Consider the following 19240-nt stretch of genomic DNA (forward strand, 5'->3'; position numbering starts at 1 on the left):
GGGTCATGTGATTGTTGGGGTGTCTGTGTTATTGTAGGGTCGACCTTACAGTATGAAGCACCTTGAGGCGACTGTTGTGATTTGGCGCTGTATAAATAAAGCTGAATTGAATATTTTGATTATGACAACGCTTATTACAAAATAAATAAAGATACTTCAAAGCACACAGAGCTCTCAAACATCCGGATATTTCTGTATTATCTAAATCATTTTTTGCTCCAGCTTGTCTTATTATTATAAATATGAATCTATAGTTTCATTAAAAACTAAAATCACTAGCTCCTCTATCTGGTCTCTGCTTACTGCCCTGAACAAGACGCTGACAGACTCTGGGTCAGGCTACTCACCCACACACTGGTTCCACTGGTAGTGCTGGACGTAGCCCTGAGGACAGCCACAGCGGTAGCCTCCCAGCATGTTCTGGCAGCCGTGCTGACAGCGGTGGTTGCTGCTACATTCATCCACATCTGAAAAACATGAAAACTTCTCACTTAGTGACACGAATCAGTGCAAGAACAATTCTGGATCCCGCTGCAGCCTGATCATCTCGGCAGAAACACTCGTTGATCTCTGGCTGTAAAGGACACCTTACCTTCACACTCAAAGCCCGTCGTGTCCAAGGAGAACCCTTTGGAGCATTCACAGTTGAAGCTACCAGGCGTGTTGATACACGAGGCCCGGGAACCACACACGCTGCTCTGAGCGGTGCACTCGTTGTTGTCTGGAAACATTGAAAAAGTGTTTCTGCACCCGTGAAGTGTAAAAACACGCGTGTCTCATATTTAACCGGTTTCAGGTTGATCTGGTTTCCTTTTTCTTTTGCACTCACCAATGCAGGCAGTCTGGTGCTGAGAGAAGCCAGCGGGGCACTTACAGGTGAAGCCCCCAACGGTGTTAACACAGAGGAACTGGCAGTTGTGCTGCTTGGTCGCGCACTCGTCCAGATCTTCAGAGAGGAAAAAATCACAGTGGTTGGAAAAGCTTTTTCCATAGTTTAAGAATCTGTTTGTTTGAAAGCAGGAAACATTTGGAGGCCCAGTGAAACATTACAACTGTGCTAAACCAGATTAAAATGTAATCATATAATCATCTGTGTTTATTGTAAATGATGCAGTGCTGTCATTGCTCACCAGGGGGGTACAGACGCCTCAAAGCCATGAAACTAATACTTATAATATGTTTGTTACGTTGAATTCTAACCTTCGACTTTAGTTCAATAAACAGAACTTAGCGACGACAGCAGCTACAAACAGGACCAACAGAAACAGCTTGTGATTCGGACACAGCTACAGAGAGATGCAGTGGGTACCTTTGCAGGTCTTCCCATCAGGCTGCAGGCTGTATCCTCTGGGGCAGGAGCACAGGTAGCTGCCTTCTGTGTTCTTACACAGGAAGTTGCAGGGCTTCGGGGACAGGGCGCACTCGTCCATATCTGACAAAGTAAGACCACAGTGAGAACACAGACATTCTTTATCATGTTCAGGGAAAGCAGAGCGCAGACGTACCGACGCAGGAGGTTGCTGTGAAGTCGGCTTTGTATCCCACGTTGCAGTGACAGCGGAAGGATCCGATGGTGTTGATGCACTGACCGTTACGGCACAGATCCGGCATCACCTGGCACTCGTTGATGTCTGGAAGAGATGAGCGGTTACAGAAGACGGACAGCCACGCCGAGAAACACAACATCAGCCTCGTGCTCTGCTGTGTCAGCGCGCTTTGTGTCCCAACATTAATTCTTCCAGTCTTACAGGTTAGAATTGTAGATAATAATAAATAAATATTATTAAAAGCAGAAAAACAGAAGTAAAATCTTTTCTCATCACTGAGCGTCTCACCTCTGCCATCAGTGGTGTAGCCAGGACCGAGTGGGCACATCTTCTTGTACTGTATGGTGCCAGGCAGCGGGCAAAGCTCGCACTGCGACCCCCAGCCCCGACCTGCGTTGCAGCAGCACTCAGACTTGGTCACGCTGTTCCTGTTGGTTGATGACTGCTGGCACATGGTCTGCAGCACCTCTGTGAAACAGAAGCCCTTTCTGTTGTCTGCAGGGAAAGAAGCAGCACTTTAGTTACCGTTCACCCCAGCGCTGCGTGCTCAGCGGGCTCTTATGCTGCAGCGGTCTCACCGATACACTCGGTCCCAGTGGAGCTCGGCTCAAAGCCGTCGTTGCACTCGCAGCGGTAGCTTCCCACTATGTTGACACAGCGGCCGTTCTTGCAGATGCCGGGCTTGGTGCGGCACTCGTTCAGGTCTGCAGGGGTACAGAGACGAGTGAAGAGCACAATGCTGCATGTGCGAGAACTCCATCTCCCCCCGTGTTGGTCACTGTCACTCACCCATACATCCCTCTCCGTCCGGTCGGCGCTGCATGCCAGGCGGGCAGATGCACATGAAGGTGCCGATGAGGTTCTTGCAGGTCATGCCTTTGGAGTCACAGTCGTCCAGTCCCTCCGAGCACTCGTCCTGGTCTGCTCAGAGGAATGAGAGAGGGGTCATCCAAGGTTAAAGCTGAAGCACTAAAAAACCTGTTACACTGTTTAGAAAACACACGAAACACGATTGTGTTCGTCACACATGAACACGGAGACGCAGGAAGGTGAGCTGTCTGCAAAGTAAAAGCAGCACTTTTAATAAGGAATCTGCGGTGGCGGGCTCACCTCTGCACATGCGCTGGTCGTCTCGCAGCACGTAGCCAGCGGGACACATGCACTCGTAGGAGCCAAACGTGTTCACGCAGCGGAAGGCGCAGAGCAGGGGGTTCTGGGAGCACTCGTTGATGTCTGCAGTGAAGGAGAGAGTTGGTTGGAGCCGTTATTTTATTAACTGTCCTCTGATGAGTCAGTTTGACTCGTGCTGCTGAATGACTGACCTTCACAGGTCATCATGGGTCCTGGTTCAAAGCCCTCCTCGCACGAACACTCGAATCCTCCCACCACATTGGTGCAGGTTCCATTTCCACAGGGGTTTCCTATCGAGCACTCGTCGGTGTCTGCAGAGGCCAGAGAGCAGACAGATGAATTCAAACTGAGCAAAAATTGATGCTGCACCGTGGCAGGTTAAACCCCAGAATAAATCAAGGCTGGAAAACGACCCGGACACGGCGTTGATTTTGTGAATTAATGTGAAATAAATGCAAACTCTGCACGTCTCACCGATGCAGTTAACACCAGTGTAATCCAGGTTGTATCCAAAGGGGCATTCGCAGCGGAAAGAGCCGTCTGTGTTGATGCAGATGCCGTTCTGGCAGATGCCCGGGTTATCCAGACACTCGTTCAAATCTACAGAGAAGGACAGAGCGTTAACCCATCGAAGCCTCTCGCCACTCTTCTTCAAATGAAAGCGCTTCGCTCGGTGTTGCAGCGCTCACCTTCGCGAGCGTCGCCCAGTCCAGGCAGGGCTCCGTGGCCGTAGGGACACAGAGTGTTAAAGGCAGCTGGAGACACATCATAAAAGACGGTTTTAATATTTGAAGCATGCTACTGCGTGTGTTCGAGCAGCTTAATAATGACTCTGTTGCACAAACCGTCGGTTTCTCGTGGGCACAGCTCGCAGGGCAGTCCCCAGCCCTCTCCGGGCATCTTGCTGCAACAGCACTTGGCCTTGGTGGTGTTGAAGGCTTTGGGGACCGAGCACTTGCCTGCCTCGAATTTGGTGAAACAGAAGCTCTCTCTGGTATCTGGCAAAGCAGAAATAAAGAGTCAGCTTTGTTTTCAAAGATCTCCTGCAAGTTTATCAACGTGCCTCGACTGTACTCGACAGCTTCTCTCACCGTAGCAGCGTCGTTTGTTGTCAGAGAGCACGAAGCCTGGCTGGCACGAGCACTGGAAGCTGCCCGGGGTGTTGGTGCAGGTCCCGAACTGGCAGAGGCTGAGATCCACACACTCATCGATATCTTGGAGGTGAGCATAAAAGAGCGTGTGCATGAGCAGACGGCCTGACTGTCTTTGACTCCCTGATGTTTACGCGCACTCTTTGCGTGTCTTACCTATGCACTGGTCATTTTGCACCTCGTAGCCAGGAGGACAGATGCATCTGAAGGATCCGTCCAGGTTCTGACAGGTTCCCGGAGAGCAGGTGCCAGGCAGACTCACACACTCATTGATATCTGTGAAAACCGGACACAGGTGTGTGTCAAACACGCTGCCAGGGACTTTCACCACAGCTTTTCCAAACATACAGTAGCAGTATTAGTATTTCAGATGTTATTTTACAACAATGACCAGAGTCAAAATGATTAGCCTGATGCTAACAGGCCTTTTAGCTGGATAACAGCTCACTCGTCCCCTGAGCGATCAGAGCCCGCTCTTCTTCGGAGAATCTCTCGGGCTCTTCCTCATTTGATGGTCCTCAGACGTGGACCTTGGTCTTCAGTTCATCCCACAGACTTTCAGTTACGTCACACCTTTGTTCAGACCACTCGTTATTCTTCACTTTGGTCATCTGGAAGTAGTTCTTCACCAGGATGCTTTGGACCCTCGTCTGGTTGTAAGACAAAACCTGACCACTGAGGCTTCCCTGCAGCACAGCACTCCCATCCCAACTCAAACATCGTCTCTGTGGTTGAGGAACGTTTGTCTCAACGGACCAAAGGACCTAATCTTTCCTCAGGTTGTCCTCAGCACACTTCAGCCCATCGTGTCGCTTCAGCAAAGTCGACTTTTCTTGGTGGTAGTTATTGTCTCGTAGTTGCTGTGGGGTCTCTAGACACGTCTCTCACTAGTTTCCTTTCCAGAGTCTTTAAAATCTTTTGCTTCCTTATCTTCCAGCCTCGTTCTGACTCTCTTTGGATGTCTTGACGATACTTTTCTTGACACTTGGAAACCCTGTGAGAACTTTTTAGATCCTGCTTTGTGAGCATCAACAAGTCTAAACTGATTTCTTATAGCATGATGCTTTCTCCAGTGACAGCTCGGGACTTTTGTCCTGATCGTACCTCGACCTGGTTTCCTACTCTTGAGGATTTGGCCGATGACTCACCAACACAGTTCTTCCCATCAGGCGTGTTCTCATAACCTTCGTGGCACAGACACTGGAAGGAGCCCAGTCCGTTGATGCACTGTCCATTCCTGCACACTTGGCCCTGGAGAGCGCTGCACTCGTCTATATCTGTGAGGTAAACAGTGCAAAGATTAGGATTCGTCTGAATTTCTTCCGATTTTGGAAAGAATAAACCTATTTTCTCCTCCTAACATGCAGACTCTGTGACAAAGCTGCCTTCAGGAAAAAGTTCAAAGATGTTTAATACAGTTTGACAAATTTCCCCATGAAACCAAAGAACAGTAAGAACACAGGGCGAACATCTAAATCTTACTTCACGTCAGTCCAAATGTCACGGCGCAGCAAAGGGCAGCTTGTTTTTATTGAATTGTCAGGGCGCAGCTTTTAATAATATGACAACTACAGCTTTGTCAAGAAGCCGTTGACCTTTCACACAAAGCCCAAACTGCCGTTGACCTTTGTGGAGGAGAACAGCAGTGATTCGTACCCATGCAGTCGTTGTTGTGAGTGAGCTCAAAGCCGGGGAAGCAGAGACAGTTGTAGGATCCCACGGTGTTTTTACAGGTACCGTTACCGCACGGCTGCCGTTCACACTCGTCGATGTCTGAAACAGACAGAACAACATCAACGTAAAGTGCATTTATATTACGGTGAACCACTCTGTTGATGAACTTAGACCCAGTAGCTTGTTGACGCTGCACGTTAAGCCCAAATGTACACAATTGTATGTTTATTGTAACTCCTGTCCTGATTTAATCTTCCCTCTGACACTGGGCCTCTGTACAACACTGATGAAAAACACTAAAAGTAGCAACTGAAAGTCTAAATGAAATGTTTTTGCACAATAGTTGTTGTTTCCTCCTCTTTAGTTCTTCTCTATTTCCACACTCTGTGTGGTTGGAGCAGATAAAGTGTGCGCTCTGTGGTTTGCTCACCCATGCACATGGTTTGGTCAGCAGTGGCCTTAAAGCCGTTGTGGCAGATGCAGCGGTAACTGCCCTGCGTGTCGATACACTCGCCGTGGCTGCACACGTTGGGGATCTCCTGGCACTCGTTACGGTCTGTGGAGACGGGACAACAGAAAATCAGCTAAACGTAGCACACCGATAAAAAGCTTAGTTATGATCATCATGGACAGATTCCCAAAGTCTAAACTGACATCTTTAACCTCCTAAGACCCGAACTCTTCCACAGCAGCATTTTAAATGTCTCTTTGATATTTGGGCCGATTGGCGCCCGATGAATGTAAAAACAAAGAATTACCAGATTTTTTTTTTTTTTACCTTATTTTTGTTTTTAAGAAAAATCTGAGCCACACATGAGGATATTCATTTACAATTTTGATAGAACAGTAGCAGCATAATGTCCTCGTAAGTGGATTTCAGGCCATTGTAGAGCAAAATTGAGTATTTTGGTCTAAATAACCCAAAATGTGATGTCCACATATGTGGACGCAGGTCCTAGGAGGTTAAATACATTTCTTTACATATAGAGAAGCTGAATGAACCTAAACCCATTTCGTGTCTCCCTGGACTCCTTACACGATGGCTCTGTGAGCCTGTCACACAGTGTGGACTCACCCAAACAGGCCCCGCTGGGAGACAGCTTGAAGCCTTGCGAGCACTCGCAGCGGTAGCTGCCGGGAATGTTGATGCAGTTGGCGTTGCGCTGGCACAGGTTGTCCCCACTGTTACACTCATCGATATCTACGCCAGAGGAAGGAGGAGAGAAACAGTGGGCATCAATCACAGGCTCTGTAACTGTCTGGTCAGAGCACGGCGTCAGCTCGCGGACAGCAGGAAACACAACAGCGCCATTTTGGCTCTGATACAGTACAGACAGCTGCTGACTGGCTGACTGATGGCTCTGGCAGGTACTTCCGCTTAGAGCCACTGTGCTTTTTTACAAGGAGACACCTCTTGTTGGTAAAGGCAGCAATGACTATATTGGTAGAAGTGACTGTAAGAGCAACTATCAGAGTATTAATTCGAGTGTGCACAGAGTCTTCCCCTGTCGCACTGAGGATGGTGTGAGGACATTTCAGACCAAATGTCACTGAAAGCCTGAGTGCTACCTTCACAGATCAGTAGTATGTTGTTGTAGCTGAAGCCCATCGGACATTCACATCGGAAGCTCCCAATCTGGTTGATGCACACTCCATGGGCGCAGATGCCAGGAATCTCCCTGCACTCGTCAATATCTGCAGAAAATCACCACCGTGGTCTATTTACGAGGCACAGCAGTGAACATGCACGATAGCAGGTGGGGCTCTTGATGTCGTAATACTTACCAATTGGTTTGCCAGTATGGATGTCAATAATGAAGCCAGGAGCCTGGTTACCACACAGCAGCTGGTATTCAGCTGGAGAAAAAGAAATCCAGTGAGAATCAGCGATGGGAAACAGGCTGTAGCTCGTGTTTCGAGGACTTTGTTGGAACTCACTGGTGGCAGGAGTTGGACAGGCTTCACACGGCTTGTTCCAAGCTTTCCCCACGTTGTAGGCACAGCAGCACATCTTCTTGGTCATGTTGAAGGACAGCTCGTTCTCACACGTGTCGTTGAAGTTGCGGTAGCACACGCTCTTTCTCATGTCTGCCATACGAGAAGGAAAGTAGTCATCAGGAAAGGTTTGACACTGTTGGACATGTCATTAAATAAGCAACAGCGAGGACGAATCTGCTCCACCCACCCATGCAGTTGTTTCCTCCATTGACCTGCATGTACTCAGGCGGACACACACAAGTGTAGTTGCCCAGAGTGTTGTAGCAGGTGCCGGGCCCGCAGATCCCAGTGTGAGTCGTGCACTCATCGATATCTGCAAATAAAGCATGAGCAGCGTGTCAAAGACCTGCTGCTGGGCGATCGTTATCAGCTCTGGACATCTGAGTCACGCTTACTTCAGACTGGATGTGACATTTGATTATCGTTACAATTTTACTTTGTTACTTTTTCTCCATAATTTAATCCACAATTAATATCAGCTACTGGCAACAGCATTAGCTAATAAAATGTTCTATTTCATGGACTTATCTACAAAATGTGTCTGATTTTCTCACCACTACTTGTAACATTAATAACAAATTATGTATTAATTACATATTTCATGTAATGGGGGTAAAAGTGAAAACAATGTAACCAGAGGTGGGCAGAGTAGCCAAACAGTGACAGCAGCACTACCTCAACATAGTTTTACTCAAGTAAAAGTACAAAGTAGCCTCCAAGACATTACTCTAGTAAGAGTAAAAAAGTATTTAGTAAAAAAGGCTACTTGAGTACTGAGTAACTGATCATCTGATTTAATGTTTAGTGCAAATGTTGGTATTTTAAAGACTGAAAAGAATAAATCTAAGCAGCAGAAAGACGTTTCCAAATCATTATTAAACTAATATTTAGAGAAGGTAATATAGATGTAATTATATAAATACATGTTCGAACAGAGTGATGGTGTAACTTCATCTCCAACAGGCGGAGCAGACGGAGTAACACTAACAAACTGCAGGTTTGTGTTTCCTGCATTTTTGGTTCAAACGTGTTTATTATTCACTCGAGTAAGAGTCGCGATACTTCATCATAATATTACTCGAGTAAAATTAAAAAGTGTAATGTAGTAAAACTACTCCTAAAGTAATTTTTCCTAAAAGTTACTCAGTAAATGTAACTGAGTAAATGTAATTAGTTACTACCGGCCTCTGTAATTAACATATATTGTACAGGCACAGTGGTGAGACTCATTTTAAGGACGTGAAAAGAAACAGAAACAACACTGACGAGTGGCTGTGTACAGGATTACTGAGTAATTACTGTGTAACTCAACTTACTGTAAGTGTTTGTGCTTGAATGTTGTGTGTGTGTGTGTGTGTGTGTGTGCGCGCGTGCATTTAGGCAGCAAATGAATACAAAATAAACACATTAAAAACATCTTGACTTTACTGTTTATCTGATGAACAAGAAAGGAAGTGACTCAATAAATAAAAACGATGCAGTCGTACAACTGAAAGAACTCTAATAAGAGGAGGACGGTTGTCAGACATCCTCAGCAGGCGACGAAGAAGAAGGACAGGAGGGACGGGACACGCTCCATCATCACATGACCCGGGCTCAGGGGACGACTGCATGTTTACCTCATATGTTTATATCAAGTGTGATTAATACTAATATTTAAAAATAACTGCTAAGGTTTCTCCTCACACCTGTTCACTTATTTCAATTCTTCAACTGCAGTTTCTCATTGGTTTGTTTTCAGAGTAGCTGAGTTTATCTGTGCATGTTTCCTTGGTTACAGCAGACGTACACCCTGGTGTAGCTCTGACAGGAAGTGTCTATAACGAGGGGCAGGATTTTCAGTGTAACTGTGATTTCAGCTCTCACCTTCACAGATGCGAGTCTCTTCATTGAGGTAGTACCCTGGTGGACACTCACACTGGAAACTGCCAAATGTGTTGACACAGTTTCCACCCTGGCAGAGGCCTGGAAGCTCCTGGCACTCGTCAATATCTGGAAAAGAATTCGCTTTGTTACATCCATCAGTGACACCAACGTGTTGTCTTTAAACACAGGACAGAAAACAACGTTTTACCCTCCAGGATGACCGTGATGGGGTTGGGTCTGAACCCTTCTCCTCCCGGACACAGAGTCTTATAGTCGGCTGCAGACGAGACAGAGACACACATGCAGGTTTGCATTTGGAAATAAACACTGTAAATAAATGAAGCGAGTGGGTCTGTGCATACTGGAGTTGAGCAGGGGGCACAGTTCACAGGGGTTTCCCCAGGCGACCCCCTCTGAGCAACAGCAGGAAGCTCGGGTCACACCCACTCCGATCTCTGCGCTGCAGGAGATTCCTCCATCGCCGCGGGCGAGGACATCCAGGAAGCAGTTCCCAACACGGGTGTCTGAAAAAGACACCGAACGGCAGCGAGTCCAAGAATGAAACGAGCAACATTTTGGGCGGCGCACAGATATGTTAAACACATTAAACTTCATTATGCTGTGTGACCCATCCCGGCACAGAACAAACTGCATTTCTCAGTGTGACTCACCCACGCAGCCCACTCCTGTGGGGTTTAGCTCAAAGTCAGGTGGACAGTTGCACAGGTAGCTTCCTGGTGTGTTCACGCAGAGTCCATTGATGCAGTTAACAGGGTCCGCACACTCGTTGATGTCTGCGTTGACATGCAATCAGAAAACTTGTTCATATAAATGGAAAAAGCACATGAAAGAAACCATTAATGAGCTGAGACAGAAGCACAAACCAGTGCAGTTTCCTCCACTGCGGTCCAGTTCGTAGCCATCGTCACACACGCAGCGGAACATCCCTGGAAGGTTCTGGCACGTTCCAAACACGCAGATGTTCTGGAAGTTACACTCATCGATGTCTGTGGGGAGGACACAAGTTTGGGTTTTTGTCTTTTGGACACCACCTGTTTGGAAGGAAAACGAGTAAAGTGAGCAGCACCTTGGCAGGCCTTGCTATCTTCTGTAGGAGTGAAGCCCATCTCACACTCGCAGCGATAGCCTCCCGGGGCGTTCAGACACTGGCCGTTCTCACACAGGTTCACATTGTCTGCACACTCGTCCATGTCTGCGAGAGATATGTTAAAAACTTACTGTGCGCTGGACACGCAGTCGCTGGCTTTAATCGGGACAGCTCCGACAGTCTTACCGGAGCATGAAAAGCCATCTCCGTTGAAGCCCTCTTTGCAGGTGCACCTGTAGGATCCCGGCGTGTTGACGCAGTCTGCGTTGGGATTGCAGTTGTGGTCCTCTGCAGCACATTCGTCTTCATCTGCAGGAGACAGAAGTGGAAAGCTTCACGTCAGCATATTCTGGATTTAACGAGGTAATTGTATTCCTTCTAGGGGTGGGGAAAAAATCGATACTGTGTAGCATCGTGATATTTTGTTTGCTAATAATGTATCGATGCAGGGACGGCACAAATCGATATTTTGTTACAAAAAAGTTTTTGTGCTCTGACTTCAGAGCATGTTGATCCTTTTTCTGAGCAACAATCCTGACACTGTCAAATGTGTTTAACTGTTTTTATGGCAGCAATAAACACGACAGTTTACTTATTTTAATTTAAGACATGTTTTATTTTAATTAAGTTTAAAACTTTTTTATTTAATGTAAAATTATATTTTGTTTTAATTTACTTTCAAATTCTTCAGTTGCTGAAGGGGCTGCATAGTTTTCATATTGCATAGTTCAGAATAGCTGTAATTGTACCAGATGGTTTCAGTTAAGTTGGACTAGACTGTAATACAAACCGTTCAGTTTGTCAACAATAAAACTGAGATGAGAGAAAGACTGAGTGTGAGACTTTGATATTAGATAAAATGAATATTGATGAAGTTTACCTTTATGGACAGAATCTGAATATCGCAAAATATTTTAAAAAATTGCAATAATATCGTATCGTGCGTTAAGTATTGTGATAATATCGTATCGTGGGATGTTTGGTGATTCCCACCTCTAATTCCTTCTATGCTCTTTCGAACCTGATGCCTCCACATAAACTACACAGTAATACCCACTCACCCACGCATTTGATGCCATCTCCCACCCAGCCGTCTCGGCAGCGGCATTTGAAGCTTCCGGGAAGGTTGACGCAGGCGGCGTGCATGTCACAGTTATGGGATCCGATTTCACACTCGTCAACATCTGGAAATATTCAGAGTTCAGTTAAGCAAAGAACAGGCAGTTTGTTTTGTAGCCCGGTACGAAGAAGAAGCAGGCAGCACTAATAATGTTGGTTTACTCGGGTGAAATTCTCCTTTATTTAAGGAAAGGACAACTCTGACCAGGTCTTCACTTTGAATGAATAATTTCTGAACTCTGGATCGGGAACTCTTGTATGCATGAACGAGTCCCGACAGAAGCTCAGGCCGCTCAGCTCGGCCTCTGATGTACCTGTGCAGCCCGTCGATCCCTTTTTGACAAAGTATCCCATCTGACAGTGGCAGATGAAGGAGCCTTTGGTGTTCTCACAGTCACCATGGAGACAGATGTTTGGGTTCAGATCGCACTCGTTCACATCTGAGATGGAGAGATGAAGATTATACATGAATGTTCTCACCGTGGAGATTAGAGTGACACAAAATGAGAGTGACAGTGGAAGTCCCACAGATGCTGGGCAGCCACAGAAAGCTCATCTATATTTATAAACACGTCAGAGACTGAATGAATAAATGAAGGCGGCAGACGAAAAAGACACAAAATCACAAAAGAGGGAAACGGATTTACAGATCAAGACGCCAGCGTTGGCTTCACACTCAAATTATAGGCCTACCGATACAGGTCCTCATATCCATGGAGGCCATGAACCCATCGAAACACAAGCAGCGATAGTCTCCAGGGATGTTGCTGCACTGGCCTCCGTCGCAGATGTCTGGAGTCTCCTCACACTCATCGATATCTGACAGCACAGGCAGACCGTTCAGTCTCCACACGCAGCGACGCAGTAACATTTCTCCTTCATGCTGTCTCTTTACCTGCACAGGTCCTGAGGTCAGGCATAAGTGCATATCCCTCGCTGCAGCTGCACTCGTAGCTGCCCTCTGAGTTGGTGCAGTGGGTCTCGCAGCCTCCGTTCATGATGGTGCACTCATCGATATCTGCAATGAGAGGTCGCAGCTATGAATGAAAACACGCATCGTCTGTGTTATTCGGGCGTTTGGGTTTCTAAGTGATTAAAGTTCATGTTCTGTCATAGTTTTATTTTATGTTTTCAGTTCTGTTATCTTCTGATGTGGGGCTTTGGTTCCTCCAGTTCTAGTTCTCTTCGTTCCCTTTAGCATTCCCATTCTCTTCCTGCAGTCTCATCTTTGTGGAAGTCCTCCTGTTCAGTCGTGTCTCTCTTCCTGTTTTATTTTGGTAAGTGTGTCGTGAGCTGAGTGTCGCTTCCTGTCTTGTTTGGTTTGTTGTCTGCAGCTGTGTTCCCACCTGTTGCCTCGTTACTCTTTGTATAAACGGTGTCAGTCTCCCTTTGCGCCCCCACTCATGTTTCTGTCCTGCGTGATAATCATTAAAGCTTGTCTCGGTTATTTCTCTGCTGCATCCGCGCCGCAGATGACTGGACCCAAATGGCTGCACAGCCTTAAACAGTCTGGTTCTTTTGTGAACTTTTCTACTCTAGCTGAAGACTCGCAGCACTTCATACAACTTCTTCTTCTCTGGTGTACAGACTGGAGGATCAGCCGGGGAACGACCTCCAACCTCCTGATCAGTAGATGACCTGCTCCGCCTTCTGAGCTCCCATCATCTTTGCTGTTGCTGCTGCCTCGCTTTCACACGCCCTCTAGTATGACTTTAGCTCTACTCACCGACGCAGCCCTGTCGGTCCGGTGTGGCCTGGTAACCGGTGTCACAGGAGCACTGGTAAGTTCCCATCATGTTGACGCACTGGCCATTCTTGCACAAGTTGTCGCTCAGCTGGCACTCATTCACATCTGAACCAACAACAAGGTGCAGAGACTTTAAAATGATACGAAACTGTTTTTGGTTAATTATTAAAGACGTCTTAGGAGGATGAATGAATGCACTGGCAGCGTGACGCATGCCGCACCTTCGCAGGCCGATCCATCTGTGCTGAGTGCGTGTCCAGGGGGACATTCACACTCGTAGCTCCCTTCTGTGTTCAGGCAGGTTCCTCCTTGACAAAGCAGTGGGTTTCTCTCACACTCATCGACGTCTGTGAGGCAAAAGACAGCAGGACACAGAGGAAGTCAAAGGGAAAAGCTAAATATCGGCTGGACTGACGTCACTTTCAGTGTAGCGTCTCAAAACTCTCTGAGCGTGGTTCATCCGTACCCATGCAGTTCTTCATCATCATGAAGCCACTCTCATAGCCCTCAAAGCATTCGCACTCAAAGCTGCCGGGCGTGTTGACGCATGTACCGTGACCGCACAGGTCGGGAGAGATTCGGCACTCGTCGATATCTGAAACACAAACACAGAACGAGTGCTCGCTGCGTGCTCGTTACAGGAGACGGTGACGTTGCGCTTAGCTGCGGCCTGCGCCCGTCGTTCACACCTGTGCAGTTCCTCTCGTCGGAGGTGAGAGCGAATCCGTTGTTGCACCGACACCGGAAGCTGCCGATGGTATTTCTGCAGGTGCCGTAGGTGCACAGACCACGGAAAACCTTACACTCGTTCACATCTGAAAACAAACACAGAGAACGTGAAGCAAAAGAACGTATGGAAGCTGTGCATATTCAGGAAGCGGAGAGTGACCTTTGTAGAAGGGTCTGCCCGTCAGGATGTCTCCTCTGTTGGCAAAGCCATGTCCTCGGGGACAGATGGCTCTGTACTCAGGTGAGCCCTGTGTGGGACACTCCTCACAGTCGACACCCCAGGCAGCACCCACTGAGCAGCAGCACATGTCCAGACGGTATCTCCCAGGCACCGGCTCGCCACACTCATCCTCGTGCCACTTCAGGTAGCACTGCTCACTGCGCATGTCTAGAAAAATTGAAAATGAAAGTCATCTGTCCCAGAACTCTGGAAGAAAGGATGGTGTCTGATTTCACGGCAGTCCTCTTACCCACGCAGGTGCGCCCAGAGCTGTCCAAGGTGAGACCTTCGGCGCACTCGCAGCGGAACGAGCCCTGGGTGTTCACACAGCGGCCATTTTTGCATACTCCGGGGAACACCTCGCACTCGTTAATGTCTGCATTTGGAGAATCAAAACAATATTTTGAAGCAATCCTCGGGCACACGTTACAGGAAGTAATGATTCCAGGTCAGTTCTCAGTTAGACATCAGATGTTCTCACCTTCACAGACGAGGCCCTTCATGCGAGCAAGTCCCCGGGAACAAGCGGTGTCTGAGAACCACGAGAAATCAAGATGTGATGTAAAGTATTTCTACGAAGCAATAGTTTGGTTTATATTTGATTTAATAAACTGCCACACGTATGTAGCTGTAATTAACACATCTACGAGTCTACGGACCGATCTCGCAGGGTTCACACGGGCTGCCCCACGCAGCTCCCAGCGTGGAGCAGCACTCAGACTTTAGCGTGGCTCCGTTGATGTTGACTTCACAGCGGTTGTCCTGAATCGTAAGCCAGCAGGTACTCTTCATGCTATCTGTAGAGCCAAAGAACAACAGCGTGAGGAAAGTATCGCTGTCGCAGTGACAGCTTTGCTCTAAAAGCACACGGAGTCGCGGTCTTTGAGATTTAGGAGACAGATTCATATTCTAGTTTCAGTTGGGCTTTTAGTATTTTGTAGCACATCTGACTTGGTTACTCCCAGTTCCTGTTCCCTTTGGTGTCCAGCCTGCTCCCAGTCTGTCGTGTCCTGACTGTCCCATGTTGGTAATAGTTTTAATAATGTGAGCACCATGAGTGGGAGACGCCCTACGATGAGTTGAAAGATGAACTTGTTCTTTATTCCTGTATCACTTTGTGTGTCACCACGCCCTCCCCTCCCTGCACTCTCTGCTTTTGTGTCCCAGTATTTTTATTGGCCCCGTATGAAAAAAGTCTGCTCGTGTCTCGGTTGTTTCCTGTTTTATTTTGATAGTCTCCTGCTTCGTGTGCTTTATGTTTTGTTTCGCTTTCCTTGTCTCAAAATGAGGGAACAGGTCACAGCTGCGTTCCCTCATTTTCCTCCGTGTGTTCATGTCTGCGTCTCCCTCTCTGTGAGTCTGTCGTCGTGTTTGCCTCTAAAGTTCTTTCGTTTGGATTTCCAGTTACGTTCATGTGTTGTGTTGTTTTGTTGTGAGGCGTCTGCAGCAAAGCTGCTCGGAGTTTTACTCTGAGTCTGTCGAGCCGTTTGGGCCTTTTCCTTCCTGCCTCACAGCTGAATAATAAAACCTTTTCCTCCTCCATCCTCCACAGGACGGGCTCTCAGCATAGCCAGTTGGACTCAGCCAGAGGAACCAGAGACGAGCACAACCGGCTCATGTGCTGTGCATGAGCATTCATTCAATGACTCATTCACCCTTCCAGCTGTAGTGATGGCATGTAGCTTCTTCAGAGAGATTTCCAAAATAAAACCTCTTAAAAATCGTCGTTTTAAATCTGTGGCAGATTTCTCTGAGGTAAAGAATCAAGGCCAGGCATGCAAGTGTTTATCTGAAAAGTCTTTTTGTGTGTTGCTGTGTCTGTGAGACCATCTGAGGATGATAATCCTCCTGGGTCGCTCCTGAAAACCTCAGCGTTTGTTTACAAAAGTGGAGAGCAGACGTGGACTAAAATCACTCGAAGGAAAAGAAATTATTGGTGTAATTGTCTCACACAAGCTGTGTCTTGGACCCCGCAGCGCTTCCTTAATTTGCACTGACCATTGAGGAGGAGCAGGATCTTACCCACGCAGATGGTGTTGGTGGAGTCCAGCTTGCTGCCGTGGGTGCACTCGCAGTGGAAAGACCCAGCCACGTTACGACATGCGCCATTGATGCACGGGCTGGACTCACACTCATTGATGTCTGGAACACAGGCGAGCACACAGCTGAGGTCAGAGCTGGTTCATCATCATTGTTTGACACACACACACATTGTTATCGTGTGTGTGTGTGTGCGCTCACCTTCACAGGTCTCTGACTCCGGCTTGAAAACAAACCCTTTAGGACAGAAGCATGTGTAGGAGCCAGGAGTGTTTCTGCACTGGCCGTTGTCACAGAGCAGACGGTTCACCAGACACTCGTTGATGTCTGCCAGAAAGAGGAAACAGAGTGCTGTTTGGTCACTGCGTCCAAACAGGAGTAATGCAAAGAAACAAACATGCAAACCATCAGAACCTGTAATGTTTACCCTCTGACATGTACCAGCTGAGCTAACGTTAGCTGCTCTAGCTCTGTAGGCCTGTCAGTATCGTACAGAACTGAACAACAGCTTATATGAGTCCAACACATTCATGTTTGTGCAGTGATTTAAGCTGTTCACTTATTTCTTTTTTGACATTTTCATGTATCTAACAGCTGAAACTGCAAAAGTAGAAACGTTGTGGTCAAAAATGAGTTTCTATACGCTGCTACTCCACGTGGCTCGCACCGAAAGCACAGCTAACTTTGAAAAGCACAGTTACGAACCACTTCAGACCGACTCACCGACACAGTTCTTGCCACTGGTGTCAGACTCGTAGCCAGCGTTGCAGATGCAACGGTAGCTTCCCCTGAGGTTCTCGCAAATGCCGTTCTGGCAGATGTCCGGGTCCAAGGCGCACTCGTTGATATCTGGGAAACATCATATTTTATTCAGATGATGCTGAAGATTTTTTAACGACACTGTGGTTACTTTCAAACTTCCTGCTCACCCCTGCCATCAGCTGTGATGCCAATGCCACTGCTGCACACGGCCTGGAACTCAGCTGGGCAGAAAGGATGTGATGAAAATTAGATTTGTGCGAGCTGAATGTTCGGCTTCGTTATCATTTTCAGACCATAACTGCTAATCAAGTGTAAGATGAACCAAAGAGGGTACCTGAGTTTCTGGCAGGGCAAGGTTGGCAAGGCTCCCCAAAGCCATGTTCCGGATTGGCACAGCAGCACTCCGACTTGGTCACTGCACCTGGGAACGGGCGCGAGCACGTGCCCATCTTGATAGCGCCGTAGCAGGTGGTCCGCATGTGTGTGTCCACACACACTCGACCATCCACATCGACAGCCAGGCCCGGTGGGCACTCGCAGCGGAAGGAGCCCTCGGAGTTGATGCAGCGGCCGTTCATGCAAATGCCAGGTGTCTGACACTCATCGATATCTGACAGAGAGACGGTGCCAATGCATCACATCGGGTCACGCTCGGTTTGTCATACAAGACTGTAACAACCAGAATTACAACCGGTTTCCTCCAGAATGATTTATTGTTTGCATTACTCTCTCACAGCTGCTTCAAATGTTCTTTTCGTGCATGCAGAGTTATTTTGTTCTATTTCGTTTTATTCAAAGTAGCCTGCTGTATGCAGCGATGAAAAAAGAATAGTGTTGGTTTAGTTTGATGTTTGCAGAGTCTGCAGGTACATGAAGACAGAACAAGGTCACTCAGAGTTTAGATGATCTGGTTTAGCCGTGTGTGTTTTGGCCGTGCGAGCGCTCTGTACTATGGTACGATCGTCATGGGAATGGCGGCTCCTCTTGAATGTTGAAGGCAAAATCTCTCGACAGAGATTCGGAAATTCATCAATCTTTCTTTTTCTGGGCTCTGCAGAAAAGCATTTTGGGGGAAGCCTCAAATACTCTGACTACTGAAGCAAAACTTCAAAAGGTCAACGGAGAATCTGCAGAATTTCAAACAACACCAAATCTGTCATCGCCGTTTTGAAGCAGAACGTCTTCGGCTGACTGTTAGTCTGCGTTTGTACTTAATAAATCGACATACCGGTGCAGTAGCGCCCGCTGGGTGCAAGTGCAAAGCCAGGCTTGCAGATGCACTTAAAGCTGCCGTCCTCGTTGATGCACATGCCGTTCAGACACATGTTGGTGGTGGCACATTCGTCGTGATCTAGAGCGGACCGAGAGGAAACGTTCATAGAGCTGCCGGCTTATGTGAGCTTCAGCCGTCTCTGGATTTGCTCCTTACCAATGCAGTTCTTTCCATCAGGGGTGAGCTCAAAGCCAGCATTACAGATGCACTGAAAGCTTCCTTCAGTGTTGACGCAGCGGCCATTGCGACACATCACTCCATTCACAATACACTCATCGATATCTTAAAAAGAAGAAAGACGGCTCCTTAAATGCTCTCTGAAAGTAAAAAACTTGAAAGGAAAACACAGATTTTATGATGTGACTTTGTTTTCACAGACATACCAATGCAGGCCTGTTTTGTGGGGGTTCCCTGATACCCCTCGTGGCACTTGCAGTGGTATGATCCATCTGTGTTGACACAGTCTCCATTGACACATGGATTACTCACACATTCATCCACGTCTGGAGCGGGAAAATAAGAGCACATAAAAGGTCAGAATAAACACGAACACCACGCTTCACATTTCAGACCCACGTTTGAATCAAGTTCCTTAGACTGGCAGAAGATGGCAGTGCAGTGCATGCAGTTAACTGCGGCGCTGCATGTACCCTCCACAACATGCAGCGTGTTTCTTACCAATGCACTCCCCACGAACATCCTGTTTGTAGCCCATGTTGCACTCGCAGCGGTAGCTTGTCGGCGTTGGGATGCACCGTCCGTTCAGACACAGGTTGGTAAAGTGTTTGCACACGTCCACCGTTTCATTCACAGTAACGGTGCCTGAGGAGACAAAACGGGCCCATGAAGCAGACAGCACAGACACAAAGTCTGTC

The 19240-nt window shown here is 47.5% G+C and overlaps 1 protein-coding gene across 1 annotated transcript in view; it reads right to left on the bottom strand.

The window, feature by feature from the left end:
• fbn3 (fibrillin 3) overlaps positions 1–19240 on the bottom strand; it is a 58821-nt gene that overhangs the window by 3407 nt on the left and 36174 nt on the right. Inside the window, exons 11-61 of the mRNA XM_085347201.1 lie at positions 19044–19187; positions 18749–18868; positions 18522–18647; positions 18321–18443; positions 17427–17702; positions 17260–17313; positions 17054–17179; positions 16532–16657; positions 16313–16432; positions 14950–15087; positions 14772–14822; positions 14541–14666; positions 14231–14458; positions 14031–14156; positions 13808–13936; positions 13563–13688; positions 13321–13446; positions 12490–12612; positions 12288–12413; positions 11909–12034; positions 11537–11659; positions 10662–10784; positions 10455–10580; positions 10252–10374; positions 10039–10161; positions 9730–9891; positions 9576–9644; positions 9368–9493; positions 7689–7814; positions 7442–7591; positions 7289–7360; positions 7073–7198; positions 6579–6704; positions 5934–6059; positions 5486–5602; positions 4978–5106; positions 3986–4105; positions 3770–3892; positions 3524–3676; positions 3368–3433; positions 3153–3278; positions 2870–2989; positions 2658–2780; positions 2337–2468; positions 2126–2251; positions 1836–2042; positions 1506–1631; positions 1310–1432; positions 830–946; positions 593–721; positions 348–467 (exon numbers count right to left, since the gene is read on the bottom strand). Of these exons, the coding sequence (XP_085203327.1) occupies positions 348–467; positions 593–721; positions 830–946; positions 1310–1432; positions 1506–1631; positions 1836–2042; positions 2126–2251; positions 2337–2468; positions 2658–2780; positions 2870–2989; positions 3153–3278; positions 3368–3433; positions 3524–3676; positions 3770–3892; positions 3986–4105; positions 4978–5106; positions 5486–5602; positions 5934–6059; positions 6579–6704; positions 7073–7198; positions 7289–7360; positions 7442–7591; positions 7689–7814; positions 9368–9493; positions 9576–9644; positions 9730–9891; positions 10039–10161; positions 10252–10374; positions 10455–10580; positions 10662–10784; positions 11537–11659; positions 11909–12034; positions 12288–12413; positions 12490–12612; positions 13321–13446; positions 13563–13688; positions 13808–13936; positions 14031–14156; positions 14231–14458; positions 14541–14666; positions 14772–14822; positions 14950–15087; positions 16313–16432; positions 16532–16657; positions 17054–17179; positions 17260–17313; positions 17427–17702; positions 18321–18443; positions 18522–18647; positions 18749–18868; positions 19044–19187 (6498 nt within the window). The remainder of the gene's footprint in view (positions 1–347; positions 468–592; positions 722–829; positions 947–1309; positions 1433–1505; positions 1632–1835; positions 2043–2125; positions 2252–2336; positions 2469–2657; positions 2781–2869; positions 2990–3152; positions 3279–3367; positions 3434–3523; positions 3677–3769; positions 3893–3985; positions 4106–4977; positions 5107–5485; positions 5603–5933; positions 6060–6578; positions 6705–7072; positions 7199–7288; positions 7361–7441; positions 7592–7688; positions 7815–9367; positions 9494–9575; positions 9645–9729; positions 9892–10038; positions 10162–10251; positions 10375–10454; positions 10581–10661; positions 10785–11536; positions 11660–11908; positions 12035–12287; positions 12414–12489; positions 12613–13320; positions 13447–13562; positions 13689–13807; positions 13937–14030; positions 14157–14230; positions 14459–14540; positions 14667–14771; positions 14823–14949; positions 15088–16312; positions 16433–16531; positions 16658–17053; positions 17180–17259; positions 17314–17426; positions 17703–18320; positions 18444–18521; positions 18648–18748; positions 18869–19043; positions 19188–19240) is intronic.

The sequence above is a fragment of the Diplotaxodon limnothrissa genome, linkage group LG23, assembly GCF_057381915.1.
Source record: "Diplotaxodon limnothrissa isolate DT_005_m linkage group LG23, D_limnothrissa_male_GT1.1, whole genome shotgun sequence".
Taxonomy (NCBI): domain Eukaryota; kingdom Metazoa; phylum Chordata; class Actinopteri; order Cichliformes; family Cichlidae; genus Diplotaxodon; species Diplotaxodon limnothrissa.